Source organism: Eschrichtius robustus, chromosome 3 (genome assembly GCF_028021215.1).
Source record: "Eschrichtius robustus isolate mEscRob2 chromosome 3, mEscRob2.pri, whole genome shotgun sequence".
In the NCBI taxonomy this organism is placed as follows: Eukaryota; Metazoa; Chordata; class Mammalia; order Artiodactyla; family Eschrichtiidae; genus Eschrichtius; species Eschrichtius robustus.
The window spans coordinates 7,995,192-8,018,273 of NC_090826.1; the positions used below are offsets into that span (position 1 = coordinate 7,995,192).

Genomic DNA, 23,082 nt, shown 5'->3' on the forward strand with positions numbered 1-23,082 from the left:
GAATTTCAAATAGTGATAGTGCTGTTAGAAAATAAGATAGGGTATTTATTTTTGCCTTTTCCTGTGGAAAGTATTAGTAGTTGTTCAGCTGGAGGTTAGCATTCCTAACCTTTACTTAATTATGTGGAAAAAAATTGGTCAGGTTTAAGTTCTGTTGGAGTTCCCTGGTAATTGGACCCATAAGTATTTTTCTTTTTTAGTTTTTCCTTTTGTTCAGTTCTTGAAGATGTTTATGTAACAGATAGAGTACAGATTGAGATCTGTTGTTTCTTGTGGAAATTACTTATGTGGGTTCTTTTCACAGAATAGTGTTCGTTTTGTTCTGTTGGGAGGGAAACTATTCCTCTAAAAAATGTTCACATTTTTTCCTGTGGCTTCATTCAAAAGTGAAATATAGTGATTTGATTCTGCCGTGAGTCAGAGGGTAGAACTTGGGTCTCTTGAAACCTTCTCTGCTTATTGTACAGGATGGTTGTAAGGGCCAAATGAGATACATATGAAAGGGTTCATAGAAGTTAAAGGAATCCCAGGATACCTATAGTTAAAGAAGCTAGCTAGAGCTTATCTTTGTCCTTTTGCTGTTTAGATATACATCATGTAACTGGATGTTTCAAACTGAAATTAAGATATAGAAAGTTCAGTGCATTTCTTTAAAGACAAGTAATAAGTTGTTTTGCAGATGGCAAGTTACTTGTGTAAGGAACCTTCTTTAACAAATAAACATTTTGGTTTTTTTTCATATATTATTGAAGACTGATCCAGAAAAACAGAGAGCAAGGAAGACGTTTGTTACTTTGCAGTTAAATTTTTTAGTATTAAGTCTAGGGACTTTTTAGGCATGGTAAAGAGATAATGGAAGAGGAAAACAAATTACAGTCTTTAATTTTCTATCTGATAATTTACGGTTGAGAATATAAGATTTATAGGGAAGAAAAGGGATGAGGTTTTTAGAAATGGAAACAAATAGTACTAAGATAATGGCTCATATGCTCAAGTTAGCCCATGCTTTCTTTAATTCTGACTATCTTGTATGAATCATTTTTTCTTTTTTAAAGGAAACTTGAACATAATTTCATAAGAAGATTTGATTCTTTATTTCTGGACTGCATATATATAACAAGACCATCAGAATGTCGGGAGCCTCAGTGAAGGTGGCTGTCCGTGTGCGGCCCTTCAATTCTCGAGAGACCAGCAAAGAATCCAAGTGCATCATTCAGATGCAGGGCAACTCAACCAGTGAGTTCATGTTGTGTTCTATCAATTCTGTCTCATTCTCCTATCCTTCCCCCTTTTCCTGCTTGCCGTGATCAGAATAAATGAACATTTGGCTATGAACACTTTGAACTTTGCTGTTCTGAATGATCCAATGAATGTTTTCCCCCTGTGATATTTGCTGTAGCATATTTAAATATGGACTATTTATTTTCTTCTTTACAATTGAGAAGTCCCTAGAGAACTGAACGAATTTAGCTAGTGTTGTTAAGTTGAAATCTTAACAGTAGTAAAGGTGTAAGCAGTGATTTTTAGTAAATGATGCTGTGAAATATACCTGTTGAGCCTCCAAGATTCCTTTGCTTTCTTGACTTTAAATAGCACTTGAGCTTGCCAAGATCTGCTTCCTTACAATGATTCTTTGAGTTGAACAACAACAGATATAGCTAAAACAGATAGTAAACTTGTAAATTATTACTAAAAATTATCAGTCATTGCTTCCTAGCTTGTTTCTCTATATAGTTGCTTAGGTGAAAAATGACTGAAGTTCATTTGAAGCCCCTTCAAAACTGAAGGGGTTTTTGGTACTTGAATTAGTTACTTGATATGGATCTGTAGGCAAACTATTACTTAAAATAGATGTAGGTTCTACTGTTTTAAAACCTATAACTTTGTGATAAAGCCGAATTGTTGTCCTTTCAGACACAGATTAATGTTGAATTGTTGAGGAAACATGCTGATCTCATCTATTTGTGGGCCAGTGTTTTGTGTAGAGGATTCTCCCAGTGGGAAATAAAACTATATATATTTAAGGTCTACAGTGTGGTGCTTTGATATGTTTATACATTGTGGAATGATTAGCAAAATCTAATATATCCATCATGTCTCATAGTTACCTTTTATTTTGTGGTAAGAACACTTGAGATCTACTCTCTCAGCAAATTTTACATAGACAATACATCATTATTAACCATAGTCACCATGCTGCACATTAGGTCTCCAGAACCTATAACTGAAAGTGTGTACCCTTTGATCAGTATCTCCTTTCTTCCCCCCACTCCCCAGCCATCATTCTCTGTTACTGTGAGTTCGCCGTTTATTTTTTGATATAGATTCCTCATAAACAACTTTGAACATTCTGTTGCTTACATACTTTTCTGAACTTGCTAAATAGGACTCACAACATTCTATTTTTTAAAAAAAGATTCGAAAGTAGGAGTCTAGGGGCTTCCCTGGTGGCGCAGTGGTTGAGAGTCTGCCTGCCAATGCAGGGGACACGGGTTCGAGCCCTGGTCTGGGAAGATCCCACATGCCGCGGAGCAACTAGGCCCGTGCACCACAATTACTGAGCCTGCGCGTGTGGAGCCTGTGCTCCGCAACAAGAGAGGCCGCGATAGTGAGAGGCCCGCGCACCGTGAAGAAGAGTGGCCCCCACTTGCAGCAACTAGAGAAAGCCCTTGCACAGAAACGAAGACCCAACACAGCCATAAATATAAAATAAATAAATAAATAAATAAAAAAAAACAGCAAACTTTAAAAAAAAAAAAAGTAGGAGTCTAAACTGCTGTACCACTGTTTGTGCTTTACATTTCTTTGTCAGTTGTGCCAGTGATTCTGTGAATTATATATCCTATGAATAATTGTAAAAAGAGATGCAAAATTCAGTATTGTTCTCTAACAAATGTTTATATTCCTAAATGTCACTCATTCAAGCTATGTTATTATTTGTGTTTCATTTTAAGAATTAAGTTTTACACAGTATATAACTAAAAACTTGCACGGGGCCTTGCTAACCTTCTCTGTATCGTTCCAGTTTTAGTATGGGTTCTTGCTGAAGTGAGCACACTAAAACCTGATTATTGAGCCCCTTGTTTCTTTCTGAAAAATGCATTTAACTATAACTTAGTATGGAGGCATTTTTGACTGTTGGTGTTGCCTCTAAATATGCTTGTGTGTATCACAAGTTCTTTTAAAGTGCGGACGTTAGGAAATCCTGGATCAGGAGCCAGAATTGATTCCAAAAAGAAATACTTTTCTCTGTTTTGCATGCTGAACTATCCAGGAATCCCCAGTGTCATGGAGATGGATTTTCATTAATGGTTGGGGTGTTGCTACTTTCTTTATAGGGTTGGAAATCTTAAACTAAAAGCTTTTAAGGGGAAAGTGAGTATTAAAAGGCATATCCATGAATGCAAAAATCAGTTTATCATATAATAAAAATAGATGGAAAATGTTTATTAGTACAAGAAATAATACTAACATTTTTTCTTGATGACAGATCATTTTAGAATGCACACCTCTTAAATGGGTTATAAGTTTATATTCATTGTCAAGGTGAAATAACATTATGTTAATTTCACCCCAATTTTGATTTATTTTTGTGAATAGGTAAACCATTCAGAGGGTATGAAATCCAAAATGTACAAAGAGTGTACAGTACAAACATTCCTCTCACCCCATCACGTAGTCAACCAGTTCCTCTTCCTAGAAGTAACTTGTGTTAGACTTCCTTCAAGAGATAATTTAAGCAGCATTATCTTTTTCTAAGGTAGTTTTTCTCCTTTTAATTAGTGGTAAGGTATAATAGTAACTTATTTTTCAGTCTTGACTGCATTGTATATTTTATTTTTAAAAAATTAATTAATTAAATAATTTGGTTGCACCAGGTCTTAGTTGCGGCAGGCAGGCTCCTTAGTTGCAGCTTGCAGGCCCCTTAGTTGCAGCTCGCTGGCTCCTTGGTTGTGGCACGTGGGTTCCGTAGTTGTGGCAGGCGGGCTCCTTAGTTGCAGCTCACTGGCTCCTTAGTTGTGGCTCGCCGGCTCCTTAGTTGTGGCATGCAAACTCTTAGTTGCGGCATGCATGTGGGATCTAGTTCCCTGACCAGGCATCGAACCCGGGCCCCCTACATTGGGAGCGCAGAGTCCTAACCACTGTGCCACCAGGGAAGTCCCCTGCATTGTATATTTTAAACACCTGAGTAAAACTATTCATGTTTATATCTTGTAAAAGGTGGGGTTTTATTTTTTTTTCTTTTTGAGATTTTAGCATGAGAGAATGTCCATATCAGTTAGTAAGATTTTATTTATTAACAAGTATCTACTATATGTATAATGGTATGCTAAGTACTAAACTGATATAAAAAAACCTAATCTATTGACTATTCAGGAGAATAAAACTATTAGAGTGTGTCGCAAAATTAAGATTTTCTATAGTTCTGGATAGTTATGTGAAATGGGTCTGGGTCTGCTTGATTTTCTGACTGCTAGTTTTTGATCATCTGGATTAAGAGCTCACTGAGATTATTGATGGCTAATAAAAAACAGTGTTAGACCTCATTGTATCTAAGGTATGTGGCTCTCTTTTTGACCTTATTATTTTGATTGTATAGAAAATAATGTCAGTTTAGGGGAAAAAAGTAAAATTATCCAAATATGATATTCATTCTGAATGAAGGATTTCAGATGTCTTCACTTGTAGTAGACAGCAAACTGAAGAAGAAAATAAGATTCCTAGTTGAACATTTTCTAAGGATAGGGCCATAAATTTTGGAGTTTGTGAGGATGCTAAGTTCTATTTACTCATTCTTGTTTATTTCCCCCAAAGATCTCTCCAGAATTATTGAAAATATTTATATGTCTTTTGAGGAAATATTAATGAAGAAATGCCTGGTTTTTATTAGAAGTAATTAATATGGTTAGACTAGGCCTGGGCTTATTGTACTAGTACTACGAAAACCAGTCTGTGGACCACCTTAAGCACGGTGCTGAACTACCAATGGTTTTTCCATCATATTTTGTCCACAACCTTTCTAGACAGCAGGCTGAGTGGCTCTGCTCTGTCTTGCCCTATGTCTTTCTCTTCCTCTTTTGAGAGTCTGCTGTAATGTGAGTCTCTAGGGATCACAGAGTTGCATGTACCTTAGGACCCTGCCCTTAAGGAGTTAAAGTTTGTGGTAGGAGAGACAAGACATACCAGAATAACCTCAATATAAAGTAAAAGTGATCAAAGTGATACTTGCCACAAAAAGGGTTTTAAAAAAGTGCAGATGTGAGTTTGGCAAAGGGCACATGTAAAATTCATAGGTGATAGGGTATTTCAGCTTGACCTTGAGGATTAAACTAAACATCCGGTACGTTTGGGGAAAGTTTCAGAATTGTAGCTTATTAGGACTTATTAGTGTTATATCTAGATTGGTACTCCTAGCCTCATCTGGCTATGACACATTGCCTCTTCGCTTAACCATTCACCAGGAGAAGTTTGTGACTTTTAAAATAATATTAGCCTCCTGAAACAAAAGTCCTCAGATGAATCAGCCTTAGAAAAAGTAGTGTTAGTTTTCTAGCTGAATGCTTTGTCATGGTTCAGAAAGTTTGGGGTAATTTTGGTTTCTTTGAAAGGTGTTTGTTTTTGGAAAGCTAATTAGCTAATTGTATCAGAGACTTTCTCCTCTAGAATTTTGGCATTTTCAGTTTTCTACTGTTTTCTATTTCTGTTTACAATTTTATATGGCAGTTTCTTAGTAATTTGACTAATATGTAATCCAAATAACTTTTGAGAGATTTTAAGTGAGCCAACGTGTTATGTTTAGAAAGTATTAATGGCTTGTTTTTTAAAAATTGGGCTTAATATTGGGAGAGAGCATGGATTTTGAACCTAGAATTGTTGCAAAAACTGAAATGAATTTTCTGTAGCCACACGTGTTAGCTGCCTTAAAAGACTGCTATGCTGGCAAGCTGGCCTGGACTGCTGCTCGCAGGGATTATGGCTGATTGTAGATGGAATGCAATGGAATGTTCCTGCCATAAGGTCTCATGAAAAAGTAGAAGAGGGTGGTGAAGAGTACTTTAGGGAATGTGCTAGATTTGAAAACTGAGTAGTGGCAGTTTTATTCAAGCACTTTCTGGTCTCAGAGGGAGTATTTTCCATGGCACGGATAAATGTTACTGCCTTGACATTTTGGAGACCAGAGTGCATACAAATAGCTTTGTTTAATAATTTCCCATTATATTCCAAGTTTCTCCCACTTTGGAAGCATTTTTAATTGTCTGATTATTTTTAAAAAGGAAAATGGGACAAAATTAATGCTCTAACTGCTCACATTTATGGTTAGGTTATGTGTGTAAATCTGGAGACTTTGAAACTGCATAAATTCCCCTCTGAAAAACAGTAAGTTCTCACACACTCCTTCTGGTGATTAAATTGTGATCTTTTGCTTTGTCTTTAACCATAGGAATCGGTCTCTAATCCTTTGGTTAAGTCTCCTTCATATTTTTATTAATCTTCCTTAGTTTAGGATCTTTTTTTTTTTTTCCCTATGCCCAGGTAGTAAGTGGGATAAAAGAAATCCTGTTGTTGTTTTTTTCTGCTAATTGCTTACACTGTATATTTTAAAAGGCTTTTTCATTCGCACATGTGCATTTCTAAACCAAATGCTGCACATCACAGCTGGTACAAAGAATGACTTCATGTCGATTAATGAAAATTTGGGATGGAGGAACGTGGGGACAAAATGGAGTTTGGAAAGGAAGACTTTTGAAAGGAATTCTTATAAATCTGTATGTTTTTTCTAGCATAAATTAATATAGCTACATGAAAATAAATGTAAATGCGTATAAATTATCTTTGTGAACATTCTGGAAAATAAGAGGGCAAGAAAAGTTACCTCTATTTTTACCTCTTTACTGCAGCCTACTGCTGCATTTTGATGGATTTTTATTGTTGTTGTTCCAGTTAGGTTAAATGGTTAGCGTCTGTGTAATTTTGTATTCCAGTCTTTTCTTGTTAGTCTTTAGTCTTCTTCTCTCCTTAGTGTTACCTAATTCGCACTTGCATTTTAGTCTGAGTTTCTTTTACTGGCGTCTATGGTTAGACTTCTGAGTGTCTATCAAGGTGGGAGCCCTTTGAAATTATATGCAAAATATGTTTTATGCATATTCCTAGGGAGAGGGTAAATCACATTCAATATGTTTTTAAAAATTCACATATTTTTTTTATTGAAGTGCAGTTGATTTACAGTGTTGCGTTACATATATATTCTTTTTCATATTCTTTATCCATCCGTCTGTTGATGGACATTTAGGTTGCTTCCATGTCTTGGCTTCAGTACATTTTAAATTTTTTTAATTTTGGCTGTGTTGGGTCTTCGTTGCTGTGTGCAGGCTTTCTCTAGTTGTGGTGAGCAGGGGCTACTCTTGGTTGCGGTGCGCAGGCTTCTCATTGTGGTGGCTTCTCTCGTTGCGGAGCACGGGCTCTAGGCTGAAGGGCTTCAGCAGTTGTGGCTCGCGGGCTCTAGAGCACAGGCTCAGTAGTTGTGGCACATGGGCTTAGTTGCTCCGCGGCATGTGGGATCTTCCCGGACCAGGGCTCGAACCTGTGTCCCCTGCACTGGCAGGTGGATTCTTAACCACTGTGCCACCAGGGTAGTCCCGGCTTCAGTACATTTTTAAAGAGAGCTCTGTCCCCAAAAAGGGTTAAGAAGCACTAGCCTAGCATCAAAATGTCTCCTTAAGTCTTTTCAGGATAAGCCAGGACATGATTAGGTCAGACTAAGGTGTAAACTCCAAAATATAACACCCAAAGTGCTTCACGTGTGGCTGGAGGAGTAGGATAAGGACAGCTCTTCAGCTACTACTTCTTCACCTCGACACCATGTGCTCTAACCATAGAGATGCAATGTGCAGTTTTTGTTTTGTTTTTTACCTACCCTTTGTTAAGATTCATTTGGTGAACTGTGTATCTCACTCATGCCCAGTCATTCATCTCTCAGTAACCTCTACCAATGTCGTGAATTTCACTGAGAGTCACTAAGACTGCTGAATATTTTGGCATTTAAACTCCTAACAGCACTATTTTTCTTAGAGTCCAAAACTGGAAATAACCCCCAGTATCCATCAGCAGGGGAATGGATAAATAAATCATGGTATATTTACATAATAGTACATAGCAAAGAAGAGAGGAATTACTGCGTACACACACACACACACACACACACACACACACACGGAAATCATAAACTGTAGCTATACAAGCAAGTTGCAAAAGCAGTTGATGTATTTTATTTATATTAATTTAAAAACATACAAAACTGTTCTCTCTATTCTTTACTCCATAAAAACACATAGGGTAAAACTATGAAGAAAAGTAAGGCAATAATGACAAAATTCTGCAGGCCTCAGTGGAGAGATGGTGGGCAAAGAAATCTGGGAGGGTCATACGGTGGAGCTACAGAGGTGAGAGTCATGTTCTGTAATGGGCTGGTGGGTACCTGGGGTTTTGTTTATTGTTACTGTTTAAACTCTACATATATTTTATAAGTATATCTACTAAACATTTAATTAAAAAAGCATAAAAGCAAAGGAAAAAAACAGTCTTAATCTTGCAAATTGAGATGCTGTGCACCCAGGCCTATTTAGACCAGTGACCAGGGCGTATCATATGATAAGCACAAGTCCACAAAATTTGCCTCCTGTCCCCTCTTTCTGAAACCTTCGAACCACTTTTTGACTTCTTTTTCCAAAGAGAGGAATGCTTACATGTCCACCTTTGTTAAATGACACTCATTTAGTCACTGGAATGTAGGAAGATAAGCAATAAGAAGGTGAAGAGGCTTTTACAGCACAGGAAGAAGAGTTCAGTAAAATATATTGAAATCAGCTTGGGTACCCGTGGCATTAAACTTTTTAAAAATTTTGACACAAAACACTTTTCCTGTAATCAGGACTTGAAGCTATAGCAATGAGAGGGGTCTGTGTGTGTGTGCTGGGGTGGGGAAATAAAGGTGCCCCTGAAATGATATTACGTTTACTCAGTTGGAATTGATTGAAACCAATTTTGTCCTTTAGAACGACTTTTGGAATGGGTTGATAAAGGGAAGGTCCAGGTCTTGCACTGTCAATGGGCTTCTCACAATTTTCCTTGGTATTTAATGACTTCTCATATGGCACCTTAACTAAGCTGACATTCTGGAATGTATCCCTCTCTGTTTCTTACGTTTTTCTTCTACTGGGATAAAGTTTATGGTCTTAAAGAAGGGCATTGGATTGCACCCTCTTCTGGATGGGATAAATTCATTTACTATTAACTTATTGAGCACATTTTTTAAAGTATTCTTCAAGACATGATTTTAATGGTTATATAGTATTCTGTTGGATTTATGAACCATAATTTATTTAGTTCATCACCCATTATCAGACACTTGAGCCTTAAAACCACTTCTTAGGACTGCTGTAAAGAATGTAAGCCCCTCACAGGTGGGGAAGGAATTGTTTTTATTTTTTATTTATTTATTAAACAAATTTTTATTTATTTGGCTGCACCGGGTCTTAGTTGCGGCATGTGGGATCTAGTTCCCTGATCAGGGATCAAACCCGGGCCCCCTGCATCGGGAGCATGGAGTTTTAGCCACTGGACCACCAGGGAAGTACCAGGAATTGTTTTTAGAAGGCAGTTTATGCAGCCATCTACCTGGCACCTCTTACCTGCCTGTCTAAATAAACATTTTAAACTTGGAATGTCCAAAACTGAATATCTGATATATCCTCTTGCATTCTTGCTCCCCTGCATTCTCCCTCAACTCAGTTAAAGGCAACTCTACCTTTGTAGTTGCTCAGGGCAAAAATCATAATACATCCTTGACTCTCTCTCTTATCCTCTATCCATCATAAAGCCCTGTAGGCTCTGCCTCAGAGTATACCCAGAATCTTACTTTCCACCTCCTTTACTGCTACCACCTACAGTAGCCTCCTTACAAGTCTCCTTGCTTCAGCCCTTGCCCTCTAATAATCTGTTCTCCATCCTTTTAGAATGGAAGTCAGATTATTTTTTTGCTCTAAACTCTCAGATGGTTCCCATTTCACTCAGAATAAAAGCTGAAGTCTGTGCAGGGACCTCCCTTCTCCCTTTGCCAAACCTCTGTAGCCTCCTTGGTCTTTCCCTTAGTAATGCAGTGGGTAAATTTTCCCAAGTCTAAAGTAGTCTTCAGGAACATGATTTTAGTGGCTGTATTGTAGTTATGAGTCATACATTATTTAGCTCATCCTCTGTTATCAAACACTTGAGCCTTAGCTTCTCCATTTATTAAATGGAGATGTTGTTAATGCCTACCCAGCTCGCTATTCCTAGGTTGTTGTGAGGATCAAATGGAATTGGGTGTCTGCGTAGGATGGTATTTGAACGTTATTTGTGAAATTGTTTTTTGTGGTTAGCTTTGGTACCTAAATCGTTATTTTCAATGGGAATATAACTGTATAGGCAGAAACAGTTGAACCTGTCACTAAAGGAGGGGGCCTTTGGTATTGTGTGTTTGGAACTGCTTTTTATTATAGTGTATAATTTAAACTTCTTCAATTTCCTAAATAAGTTGTTTTCACATCTGGATTCTGAAACGGCCAAGACAGAAGACTGAAACAAATCTTGTAGGAAACCTGCTGCTTTGCATCTTACTGTTTTAGTCTTTTGAGGTTGCCTTGATTAAATCCAGACTGTACTTCATGTGGCCTTTATATGTACATTTGTTGCTTTTTTCAAAGGGGAAAGCAGCCATGCCCAGTTTTTTTTGTTTTTTTGTTTTTTTTTTAAATGCCTTCTTTGCAATTCTCAAGAGTTGTTTTGGAGTTCATTTTTGAAAGTCTGTGCCAACAACGCAGTGCTGATAGCTTTTGGTAGTTGCCCAGTGAAGTGTGAAGCACTTGCAGTGGGAGCTCACAAAGTCTGGAGTGTGGTTAGAGAGACCGCGAAAGGGGCTACTCGTGCCGATGGTATAGTAGGCTAAGTTGGTGTTCATAGGTTTAATTTTTTGTAGTATATCAACAACGTGCTTATTTTATGAACAAACATTTCTAGTGGGCTAAAAACTGTTCTTGGTTGTACGGTTTAGGGATGAGTGCTTTGTACATATAGGTGGTAAGAATAAGAAATATGAAATTAGGTTTTTGAGGGCATATGTGGGAAATTAGATTTTTGTTACTCAGCAAACATAGGCTGGGAGGCCACCAGGGGCTCAGAGTGTTTTTAGTCTCGGGCTCAGAGTGTTTTTAGTCTCATCTTAGAGATAAGTAATCAAAGCAGTGTGATGACCATTATGAAGGTATTAGGAGAGATATCTAAATAGTTGAGGGGCAGGGCCAGGAAAGGTGGGGAATGTCTGGGAAGCCTCTTTTGTTTTGGCAGAACAGAAAACTGTACTGCCAGAATTAGCAGAAGCCACGTAAAGAGGAAATGATTTAACTACAATTACTGTTTCCCTGTGACATTGTTCTGGTCTGATACTAGAGTTCCTTTTGTAACTGTGAATAAAATTGAGAAGGCAAAATGGGTGAAGGGGAAAACAAAAGCAGCTTTTACTTTTTAAATTGCCTTTTAGTTGGGGGAAAACCACTGCGATTAGTAGTTAACGACAACGATAATAAACACTTAAGCTATGCCAGCCACAATTAGGCACTTACAGACTTTAACTCATTTAATCCTCACAACAATACTATGGCAGATACTCTTATTTTCCCCATTTCACAGATGAGGGCATAAATACTGGCTAACTTGCCTGGGGTCACACATCTAGGATTGAGAGAACTAGAGAATGAACTGGTGCTGTCTGGCTCCAGAGCCCTCACTCGTTTTTTGTATCTGCCAGTCCCAAACTCCTACTTTATCCCTCCCCCACACCCTTGCCACTTTGGTAACCATAAGTTTGTTTTCCATGTCTGTGAGTCTGTTTCTGTTTTGTAAATAAGTGCATTTGTGTCATATTTTAGATTCCACATATAAGTGATATCATACGGTATTTGTCTTTCTCTTTCTGGCTTCACTTAGAATGATAATCTCTAGGTCCATCCATGTTGCAGCAAATGGCATTATTTCATTCTTTTTTATGGCTGAGTAGTATTCAATCGTGTGTGTGTGTGTGTGTGTGTGTATGTATGTGTATATATATATACCACATCTTTATCCATTCATCTGTTGATGGACACTTAGGTTGCTTCCATGTCTTGGCTATTGTAAATAGTGCTGCTATGAACATAGGGATGCATGTATCTTTTTGAATTAGAGTTTTCTCCAGATAATACCCGGGAGTGGGATTGCTAGATCACATGGCAACTATATTTTTAGTTTTCAAAGGAATTTCCATACTATTTTCCACAGTGGCTGTACCAATTTACATTCCCACCAACAATGTTCAAGGGTTCCCTTTTCTCCACACCCTCTCCAGCATCTACTATTTGTAGACTTTTTAATAATGGCCGTTCTGACTGGTGTGAGGTGATACCTCATTATAGTTTTGAGTTGCATTTCTCTAATAGCGATGTTGAGCATCTTTTCATGTGCCTTTTGGCCATCTGTAGGTCTTCTTTGGAGAAATGTCTATTTAGGTCTTCTGCCCATTTTTGGATTGGGTTGTTTGTTTTTTTGTTATTGAGTTGTATGAGCTATTTGTATATTTTGGAAATTAATCCCTTGTCGGTTGCATCGTTTGCAAACATTTTCTCCCAGTCTGTAGGTTGTCTTTTCGTTTTGTTTATGGTTTCCTTTGCTGTGCAAAAGCTTTTAAGTTTGATTAGGTCCCATTTGTTTATTTTTGCTTTTATTTCTGTTGCCTTGGGAGACTGACCTAACGTAACATTGCTATGATTTATGTCAGAGAATGTTTTGCCTATGATCTCTTCTAGGAGTTTTATGGTGTCCTATCTTATATTTAAGTCTTTAAACATTTTTGAGTTTTATTTTTGTGTATGGTGTGAGTGTATGTTCTAACTTCATTGATTTACATGCGGCCGTCCAGCTTTCCCAGCACCACTTGCTGAAGAGACTGTCTTTTCTCCATTGTATATTCTTGCCTCCTTTGTTGAAGATTAATTGACCGTAGGTGTGTGGGTTTATTTCTGGGCTCTGTATTGTGTTCCATGGATCCATATGTCTGTTTTGGTCAGAGCCCTCACTCTTAATCTCTGACCTGTATATATTGCTTCTCAAAATATTAAGTTTTACTATTCCGTGTAATAAGACTGAACGTCTGTGTCTATTTAGAATTTAACTGTTAAAATTTATCTTGATGTCCTTTTTTGATTCAGGGAAATTATTAATAAAAAGGGCATTATTATTAGTTGAGACATCTTTGTACCACTTAGCTTGAAGAAAAGCTAGGCCTTCCCTGTCACCTCCCTTCAGAATCATTCAAAATTTTCTTAGGAAGAGCAGAATTGTTGTTAAGTGAGAGTTTGTTTAATGTTTATTATAGCTAGCATATTTATTTTATACTCACTTGATGACAGTGTGACACTACAGAGTTGGTAGATTTTTTTCTTCTTTTTTTCCATTTGAATGTTTAATACTCTGGGATTGAGTATATAGTTGACCCTTGAACATCAAGGGGGTTAGGAATGCCGACCCTCTGTGCAGTTTAAAATCCACCTATAATCTATAATCGACCCTTTGTATCTGCGGTTCTGCATCCATGGATTCAACTAGCCCTAGATCGTGTAGTACTGTACTATTCACTTTTGAAAAAATCCACATATAAGTGGACCCACACAGTTCAAACCTATGTTGTTCAAGGGTCAGCTGTGTAGTGAATGCATATAGTACATTTATCCTGTTTTATAAGATTTAGAATCTAATTTTGTTATTTTAAAAGATCAAGAAATTTTATGATTGTAGGTCTTTTGCTCAAATCTACTTTATGGCAATATGCTTTATGCCATTTTAATATATTTTCAGAAACATATTATTCTAAGTAGGGGAGAGGATGCTTCTGGGGCTTGGTTTTATGGTTTTGGAATATAAATGGTATATAAAATAATCGTGTGCCATTTTTCTTGAATTTGGATATAGTAGAAAGTTTTTGGAAGAGGAAGTTTGTGCTGAAGATATCACTGGGATTTTTTTTTTTTTTTTTTATCACTGGGATTTTTAACACGCTCAAAACATGCCATCAGAGAAAAGTTAATATAAAGTTACACTGTTGCCACGATGATATGTTAATTGTAGTTGCAAGCAAATCTTTAATAGTTTGCCAACAACAGTGTAATTGCTGCATAGAGACTTTGAGATATTAGATAAACAAATTTATTCTGGAGAATAAAAGGGCTTTTAAGTACAAATCTTTTTTTGACTGCCTTGTTTTCTAGGACTTAGTAATTAAAACATTATTTCTGCATCTTGATGCTGGAGTAACAAAGTTGTAAAGAAGGCAAGGAAAAAGGGGGGTAAAGTTGGGGGACTTAGCAGACTTTGTAAGGCTAATTTTGACTTGAAGGCACTCTAAGAAAGAGAAGATAGTCTTGCGGTTCATCAGTAAACTAAAGCCTATGGAACATTTTATGGGAGTCATTTTAAAGGCATGCCATTTATCTTGAATAACGGTCTTCAAGCCTTTACGTGAAAGGTACTGTCCTGTTCTTCACTCTTCTCCGGCTCTCCTAAGGTAAGGAATGTCAGCTACAGCATGAAGAATAAAAAGTCTGAAGGCACAAGGGGAAAGGTGTGCAAGGTACAGGGAGAGGATAAACTCGACGTCCTCTCCCCTGTGGACCGGGGAAAAGATACAATCAGATCTTCAGTTCTGAGGCTGCCTTTCTGATTAATGAAGGGAGAGTTAAGAAAACAGCCTGGAAACCAGATGAGATCTGGATGGTGATGGGAGCCAAGGCCCAGAGGTGAGGATGAGCCGGACTGAGTTATGGGAAAGTCAAGTGACAGCCTGACAAAGACTCTTCCTCTTGGGAGTCCAGAAGGTGGTTATGATAATAAACACTGTGATGATAGTAGCTAACATAGCTTGACTTCCCTTGTCTCTTGGCTCTCAGGACCCCATGCTCTCCTGATTGCCTTCCTTCCTCCCTGGCCATCATTCTCTGTTCTTCCTTTCCTCCTGTGTTAAAAGTACACCAGGACCTTGTCTTTTCTCTTTGATCTCTTTTCTGTCTACAGAGAAGACAGACTCCCTAAGTGATTTCATCTAGGCTCAAGGCTTTAAATGTCATTGAGGTGACAATGACTCTCAAATTCATTTCTCCAGTCTGGACCCCTTTGTACAACTCCACGCTTGTCTACCCGGCTGCTAGTTTAACTCTACTTAAAGGCCTAAGAAGTATCTCAAACTCAGCGTGTCTTCAACAGAACTGATTTCCCTTCCTTGCCCAACCAAAGTGGCTCTTCGTTCATTCTTACCCATTCTTTAGTTTCTCAGACCAAAAATATTGGGGTCACTCTTGTCTTCTTTTTCTTACAGGCCACCTGTAATTCATCAGTAAGTCAGTCTTGTTGTCTCTGCTTTCACAGTCTCTCCTGAATCTGGTTACTTTTTATCATTTCTACTCTAGTCCAAGAACACTCCCGTAGCTTCCTATCTTTCTGTTTCTGCTTTTGTTCCTATGTACTAGCCAGAGTCATATTTTAGAAATGTAAATCAGATTATGTCACCTTGTGCTTCAAGTCCTTTGTTGGCTTCCTATCACTTTTAGAATATAACTGAAAACCCTCACCTTGGCCACAGACCCCAGAGAAATTTGGCCTCTGGCTAGCCCTCTGACTTCACATGCCATTATAGTTTACTCCTTTGGCTACACTGGTGGACTTGCCGTGCCCTAAATGTCGTGCAGGTCCCTGCTCAAATGTGGCAGCCTGCCCACTCTTATCTAAAATAGTCATTCCTGCTACCTCCATTGTCACGTTATATCTCCTAAGTCTTCTTTATTTTTCTTCCAGGTTGTACTATCTCTATTAGTTAATTATCTGACTTCCTGATTAGAATGTAAGCTCCTTCAAGGCAGGGACTGTTTTTCCACTACATACCTTCAGGCCTGGGGCATGGTAGGCACCCAAGTATTTCCTAAATGAAAGAATATTTTGAGTATTTACTTTGTGCTAGGCCCTAAGCTAAAACTCTTGACATCGATTAGTGATTAATCCTCCCAACAAGTTCTATAAAGTTAGGCACTATTATTATTTTACCCATTTTACAGATAAGAAAACTGAGGCTTACTGATAGTTACGTGCTGAGTTTATAGATGGACCCTAGGATAATATTGGATACTTAGGGTGGAGTTAGATCAAAGCCTCTACAGTATTCTATTTCCTTCACTGCTAAAATATTTAATAATGTCTTATAGAAATATTTTCTAGATCAACTCAGGTTTTGATCATTGAATATTGGGTCAAATTGTAAGATAAAATTCAGTTTTGGATCAAGAAACACAATGCTTTTGATATAGGAATGGACCTTTCTTTCTCCAGGCCCCCACAGATGCCACAGACTGAAACTCATGGATTTCTGATGCCAGATGCAGTTCTCATGGGAGGCATTATGTAAATGGCAAAGATGTTCTGCAGTAGTGGTTGTGTTCTGTGTAATTGGTCTCCACACTTCCATTCATGCTTTCCTCCAATCCAGTCTCCATGCTTTAATCCATCCATCACTGTAATCAAGCCACTCCAGTGACTTCTCACTGCTCAGGGGTTCACCAGCTCCTTGAGGTCTGTCCACGACCCTGAGATTTTAGTGCTTTTCTACCCTTTGCTGCTCACTGCACTTGAGCTACACCTGTCAAACCAGTACGTGGGTTTCACATCCTTCTTTTTGCCCCAGGGCTTCCTAATGCAGTTCCCTGGCCTGGGATACACATTGCCCAGTGGGTCAGAGCCTTGGAGCCAGATGGTCCAAATTTCAGTTCAGGCTCTGGCCTTGGGCAACTCAGGCGCTCCAAGTGTAAAATGGAGATGATAATAACGTGAGGTTATTGTGTGGATTAAACGAGTGTGTACATGTAATGCTTTAGCACAGTGCTTGGAACATAGTAAGCATTCAGTAGGTGTTGGCTGATATTATCATCACTCGGCTTTCCTTAACTATCTCCTTCTTATCCTTCAGCTCCCCCTTCTCTTTCACCAAATCAGAGTTTACTGACTAAAAAATTGTCTTTTTTATATATGTTTCCTTTTATATGTTTCTGTTTATATGTTCTTATAGGACCCCATGCTTATCTAGCATGGATCTTACCATAATTTGAAAGTATGTATTTATTTTGTGTGATTATATGTCTGTCTCCTCCATTGACTCTGAGCTCTAGAAGGGTGGAAATAACTCTTTTGCTTGCCATTGTATCCCTAACCCAGTGCCTGGTACATAGTTTGTGCTTAGTAAATGTGCTCAGTAAATATGCCCAGTGAATAAAGGGCTCTTAACATTTCCTTTCTTAAAATAGGATCTTGGGATCTTTTGTGATAACCCTTCCTTTGAGAAAGAGTAATGTCAGCGTGGAAACTAGCATTATTTCAGACTTGGGAGCTCATTGAGTACAAGTACACAGGGCAAAGGGGCAGGGACTACTGGAAGATAGGCAGAAAGATCAGGAACATGGACTTGTCTGGATGGATGTTGTTGTAACATCTGGGCTTTGAGTGATGTACCATCCTGGATGTAGCTATGATATTCAACAGTGATTCAGCCAGTTCCTATATAATCCCTGCTCTGTGCTGGGCATTGAGCCAGGTGCTGAGCACCTCACCCTTCTAACTGAATGTATGTTTCAGGGGAACTACTTGGAAAGATGAATGCTGAGAATATTAGCATTTATTTACGTCTTTTGGTGTTTTTACCATATGGCAGTGCCTCTTGGGTGTGTGTCTTGTGTGTGAGGTCAAGAATTTGTTTCATACCTACACAAGAATCGTTATGCGAGGCAAGCTTGTCATATCTGAGACACTGGAGAAAATTTTGCAGCAGTAGATTTTAATGTGGTAAGATACCGCCGTCTGCCATGAGATTCCATATTTCCTGTGAAATACAAAGTGTAAAAGACAATTGTAAAGACCTGGGGAAGAAGAGGGATTTCTAGTACCTATTCCACTCTTCTGCCCCCAGTGTACTTTCCTTTATCCTTGCCCTTCCTGCTGACCTCCATCAGCACATCTTCTTTTGCCTGTACTATTTAAAACCTGGTAATCTTTCCTCTTGTTCCCTATTGTATTTCTGTTCTCTAGACTGGAATTTAGATACCTCCTTTCCCGGAGGTTAATGATTCTTGCCAGAAGCTGAATTAGTTGGTTGCTCAGGGAGAAAAGACTCAGTAAGCAAGTGGTATTGAGAGAGCTACATTCCAGTTCACAAATAAGCGTCACCTACTTAGAAGTCAGTACCGTGAGTGATATAGAAAGAGGGGTCCTGGTTTCCAGCCACAAAGAAGTGACAATCTGTAAGGAAAGACGAAACTAACATATTCATTAGTTTTTTGGATATATATTGAGTATCTACCATATGTCAGGCACTGTCCTGGGAGCTAGGGGATAGAACAGTGAATGAAACAGAAGTTCTGGTCTCATGGAACTAACATTCTAGTGACTCATATAATAAGTCAGGTGGTCATGAGAGCAATGAAGAAAAATAAGGCAGGGTAAGAGGATGGAGAGTGAAGTGAATGCTGATTTAAATTAAATGGTCAGAAAAGGGCTGTCTGATAAGGTGATGTTTGAATAGAGAACTGTATGAAGTTAGGGAGTGGGCGAGTCAGATACCTGGGAGAAAGCATTCCCGGCAGAGCAGTAAGTACAAAGACCCTGAAAAGAGAATGTGTCTTTAGTAAGAAGGCCAGTGGCACTGGGGTAAAGGTTGAATCTTTGGAGAGGAGGTCACAGAGGGAGTGGAGTTTTGTTCAGTGTATGATCGCAAGGTTCACTGAGGTTTGCCGTGGAGGCGATCTGGATTACGTCTGAGAAGGGTCATTATCTACAGTGTGGAGATGAGACTTTTCAGGGGCCCAGGGGAAAAGTGGGGAGCCCAGTTAGGAGGTATTGCAGTCATCCAGGCGAGAGAGATGGTGGCTTGACCAGGGTGGTACTGATGGTGGTGGTGAGAAGTCGTGGGATTCTGGATACATTTTGAAAGTAGAACTGACAACGTAGATCAGATGTGGAGAATTGCTGGTGGAGGTGGGTCCAGATGTGGAGTATACTGTGTGTCCAGAGAAATCTTGATAGAAGAAGAGGCCTCAGGTGCAGAAGGAGTTAAAAAGGGGTCTTGAAAAGTGGCATGAAATGGTGATTTTTATAGGAAATAAAGCACTATGAAGTATACAGCACTTAAAATAGAGTTATATTCTGACTGTAGTCCTCAAAGATATGCCAGGAGTCCATTCCTTGAAGAAAAAGTGTTGATTTGTCTGAGACAAACTCTGTCCACTGATAACACTTGACCCTGGGAGGCATAAATATTTATAATAGCTTTTACATTGGTGAAAGTATGGTTTATATGTTGAACATATTCATTAATTACTAGAATTCCAGTCATATGTGCGTGCTTTCTGGGAGACAAATTAGAAGTCCTGCACACTGTGTTTTAGCTCGGTTGACTTTGATACAAGAATCACTGTGTTAAATATTGCCCAGTCTTTTCAGTGATAGAATTCTCTCTATATTCTTACTGTGAAAGTTAATAAAATTTACTGGTATTTTATGTGTATATTGCATAGGTATATACTGTTTTGGTTTTCCCTTTTCGGTTCCTGAAAATGGTACAAGAGTCAATGAAATTAAAGTTACACATGATTCATCTGCGTGCCTGTTTGGTGTAGGGCAGTGTAGAGCATCCGTAAGACATGGTCCATATACTGAAGGGATTTTTAATGTGGTAGGAGCACCGGAGATTTGATGGCACATCTAAAGGACTCCAATGTGGTATTTTGACTCTTGCCAAGAAGTAGAATTCTTATATTATGCTTTAGCTTATTTATCAGTGAACTTTTCTTGCTTTGGTTTAAAAACCACGGAATATGGTTATCAGACCCACCAAACATTGGGAGAATTTAAAACAAGATAAAATACCTAGTTTTGAAAATTAACGTTTGTGTAGTGCTTTACTCATTTAATCCTGTGAACTAGGTATTACCTCAGTTTTATTTTTAACTATTTATTTGTTTGGCTGGGTCTTAGTTGCGGCACGCAGGATCTTCATTGCCGCATGTGGGATCTTTTAGTTGCGGCATGTGGGCTCTTAGTTGTGGCATGCGGGATCTAGTTCCCTGACCAGGGATCGAACCTGGGCCCCCTGCACTGGGAGCGCAGAGTCTTAACCACTGGACCGCCAGGGAAGTCCCTTACCTCAGTTTTCTTTTTTTTTCTTTTTAAAAAAATTTTTTTATTAATTAATTAATTTATTTTTTTTGGCTGTGTTGGGTCTTCGTTTCTGTGTGAGGGCTTTCTCTAGTAGCAGCGAGCGGGGGCCACTCTTCATCGCGGTGCGTGGGCCTCTCACTGTCGCGGCCTCTCTTGTTGTGGAGCACAGGCTCCAGACGCACAGGCTCAGCAGTTGTGGCTCACGGGCCCAGTTGCTCCACGCCATGTGGGATCTTCCCAGACCAGGGCTCGAACCCGTGTCCCCTGCACTGGCAGGCAGATTCTCAACCACTGCGCCACCAGGGAAGCCCCTTTACCTCAGTTTTAGAGGGGACACAAAAGTGTAGCAATACCCAAGGTCACAGAAAACTCTAAATATATATATATATATATGTATATATATATATATTTTTTTTTGGTTGCGCTGCGTGCCTTGTGGGATCTTAGTTCCCAACCAGGTATTGAACCTGGGCCCTCAGCGGTGAAAGCGCAGAGTCCTAACCACTGGACCATCAGGGAATTCCCTAAATCTAAATATATTTCTTAATTGTTCTTACTGATGCTGGTCCTTTGTTTCCAAATCCTATACCCTTTCTATTACATGTTCTCTCTCCCCCCTCCCCATTTTTATTAATGGTTGGAAACATCCTGTTTCTTAGTTGGGTTAAAGGAAGTGAGTTGGATCACAGCTGTTATTCAGAAAGAAAAATCCTTTGGCACATATGAAAATATTAATTCATTGTCCGTGGAAGTAATAGTGGAGTTCATGGGCTTCTGATGTGCTCAAGCGCTGTCATTAATACTTTATCCTTATAACAGTTTTTTTCCTTTGCAGAGTTTTGGAGTTTAAAAAAATTTTTGCTAGTAAATATTTAAAATAGTCAAGATAATACAATGTATATGTAAATATAAAGAATAATATAAAACAACTCTGTAACTACCACCCATTCTAACATATAGAAATGACCCATATACCTTCTGAGTCTTTCTGCTTACACTTTCCCCCCCTAAGTCAGGTAACAAGAATATTGAATTTTGCATTTTTCCAAGGTGTCTTTAATATAACTATCTTTCATTTAGGAATTAAAATCTTTTAAATATTGTGGGTAAATTTCATCTTGTTTGATATAACTGTTATATAAATGGCTCTTTAAAATTATATTTTGATTTACTTATTTATGTTAAAGATATTTTTGTTGCCTGGAGGCAGTTATTTAAAAGGCAGTTTGGTATAGTGTATACAGAAGTAGAAATATAATGTTGTGCACATGAAAGTTATCTAACATTATATACCAATGTTACTTCAATAAAAAAGAAAAAAGGTTGTATCTCTCTTATCTTTCTTTGTATATCTAACACTTAATACACAGCAAATGTGCCCCAAAAAAGTTTGTTAAATGAATTCATGCATCCATGTGCTGAGCGGAATGAATAATAGCTGGAAAGAAAAAAAAAGATAAAAATAAAAAGCAGCTTGGTTTTGAAGATGGAAGTTAGGAAAATTTATTAGTTTCAGAAGTTTCAAAGATCTGGGAGAAGGGTATATTGAGGAAGAGGAAAAGGATTTTGTGTGAATCAAGGAAGTTACTCACTGGCATAGTTTTTCTTTTTCTTTACTAGAGAAAAGGGAACAAAGGAGTAGGATCTGAAAACTTGCCCTTTCTTAAATCATTCTTGGCAGAATTGGTACTACCAGTGAGTAGCCAAAGATTTAATGAAATGTGGCTTAAAAGTTTTATGACAGCGGATTTCCTAAAGGTTAGAAAGTGTTTATTTTAACCGTGGTTTTGAGTGGTAAAGTCTACTTCAGAGGTCATATCCTACATCTTGTTCTTGCCCTCATTGCTGAGCCACTGAAACCTGGAATCTGGTTCACGAAGTATGACACTAATTTCCATTTTCTTGGTAGAGTTTGTGTGTGGTCTTTCATCTTTTAGGAGCTATAATTCTCATAGTTCCTAATTTCAGATGTTGTAAGGAGAGTTCTGAGCAGTGCCTGTGATACAGTTTTGGGGGGCAGTGGTCATAAATGTGCATTTACATGCACATATGTATGCATATGCATAGAAGTGCCTTACCGTGTTTGCCTTGGTGATCGCTGCAGGTAGGGAGTATTTAATTGATGGGTGACTGGGCTCAGGAACTAGACTCTCCAAACTCACATCCTGAATCGCCACTAGCTAGCTCTGTAGCCTTGGGTAAGTTACTTAACCTCTCTCTCTGTGATGATTTCTTTATAAAATGGGGATAATAAAACATCTGCCGTATTGAGTGGTTGGGAGGATTAAACAGGTTTGTGCACAGAAAGTACTTAGAGCTCAGAGTAAGTGCTCCATGAATGTTGGCTATTATTTAAATCTTGTAGGTAGTGCCTTTTGTTTAGAAGTATACTTCTTTGCTTAGGCTACCATTTGTGTGTGGGGAGATGTTCTTTCTAGAACCATGTCTCCTTGTCACATGATTATGTGCTGTGTGAGCCTTGTTAATACTCTGTCAGCATTTGAGGTTGGAACATAAGTGTGGCCATACCCCGTGGAATCCAGTGAGAGAGAGCTAAGCACCGTAGCAACTGTTGCTATTTGTATCCTGAGCAACAGCTGCCCGGGGCAGATTTATTTTTTAATCCTGATCTCAAATAGCTTGGGATGTGGCCCTGCCTTAGAGAAGTGGATTGGTTGGTCTGGGCTTTGAGGCGATTTCATGACCACATGTTACAAAGATTCTATTCCGTGTGAAATATGAGGTGCTAAAGCTTTGTGTGTGTGAGGGAGG

General features: G+C 38.5%; 1 protein-coding gene and 1 non-coding gene across 12 annotated transcripts in view; one reads left to right on the forward strand and one right to left on the reverse strand.

Annotated features, from left to right (window-relative positions):
- Positions 1 to 23,082, forward strand: part of KIF1B (kinesin family member 1B) — a 325,658-nt gene that overhangs the window by 193,650 nt on the left and 108,926 nt on the right. For 10 of the 11 annotated variants that reach the window (XR_011073456.1, XM_068538850.1, XM_068538849.1 and 7 more), the window contains one exon: positions 1,056 to 1,236. The exons of the other annotated variant lie outside the window; for it this stretch is intronic. Coding sequence is in view for 9 of the 10 variants with exons in the window: in XM_068538850.1 (XP_068394951.1) it covers positions 1,131 to 1,236 (106 nt within the window). In the remaining variant the exon portion in view is untranslated. The remainder of the gene's footprint in view (positions 1 to 1,055; positions 1,237 to 23,082) is intronic. 11 annotated transcript variants of the gene reach the window in all.
- On the reverse strand, positions 2,950 to 3,056 carry LOC137763156 (U6 spliceosomal RNA). Its single transcript, XR_011073719.1, has one exon. It is a non-coding gene; the product is annotated as a U6 spliceosomal RNA (small nuclear RNA).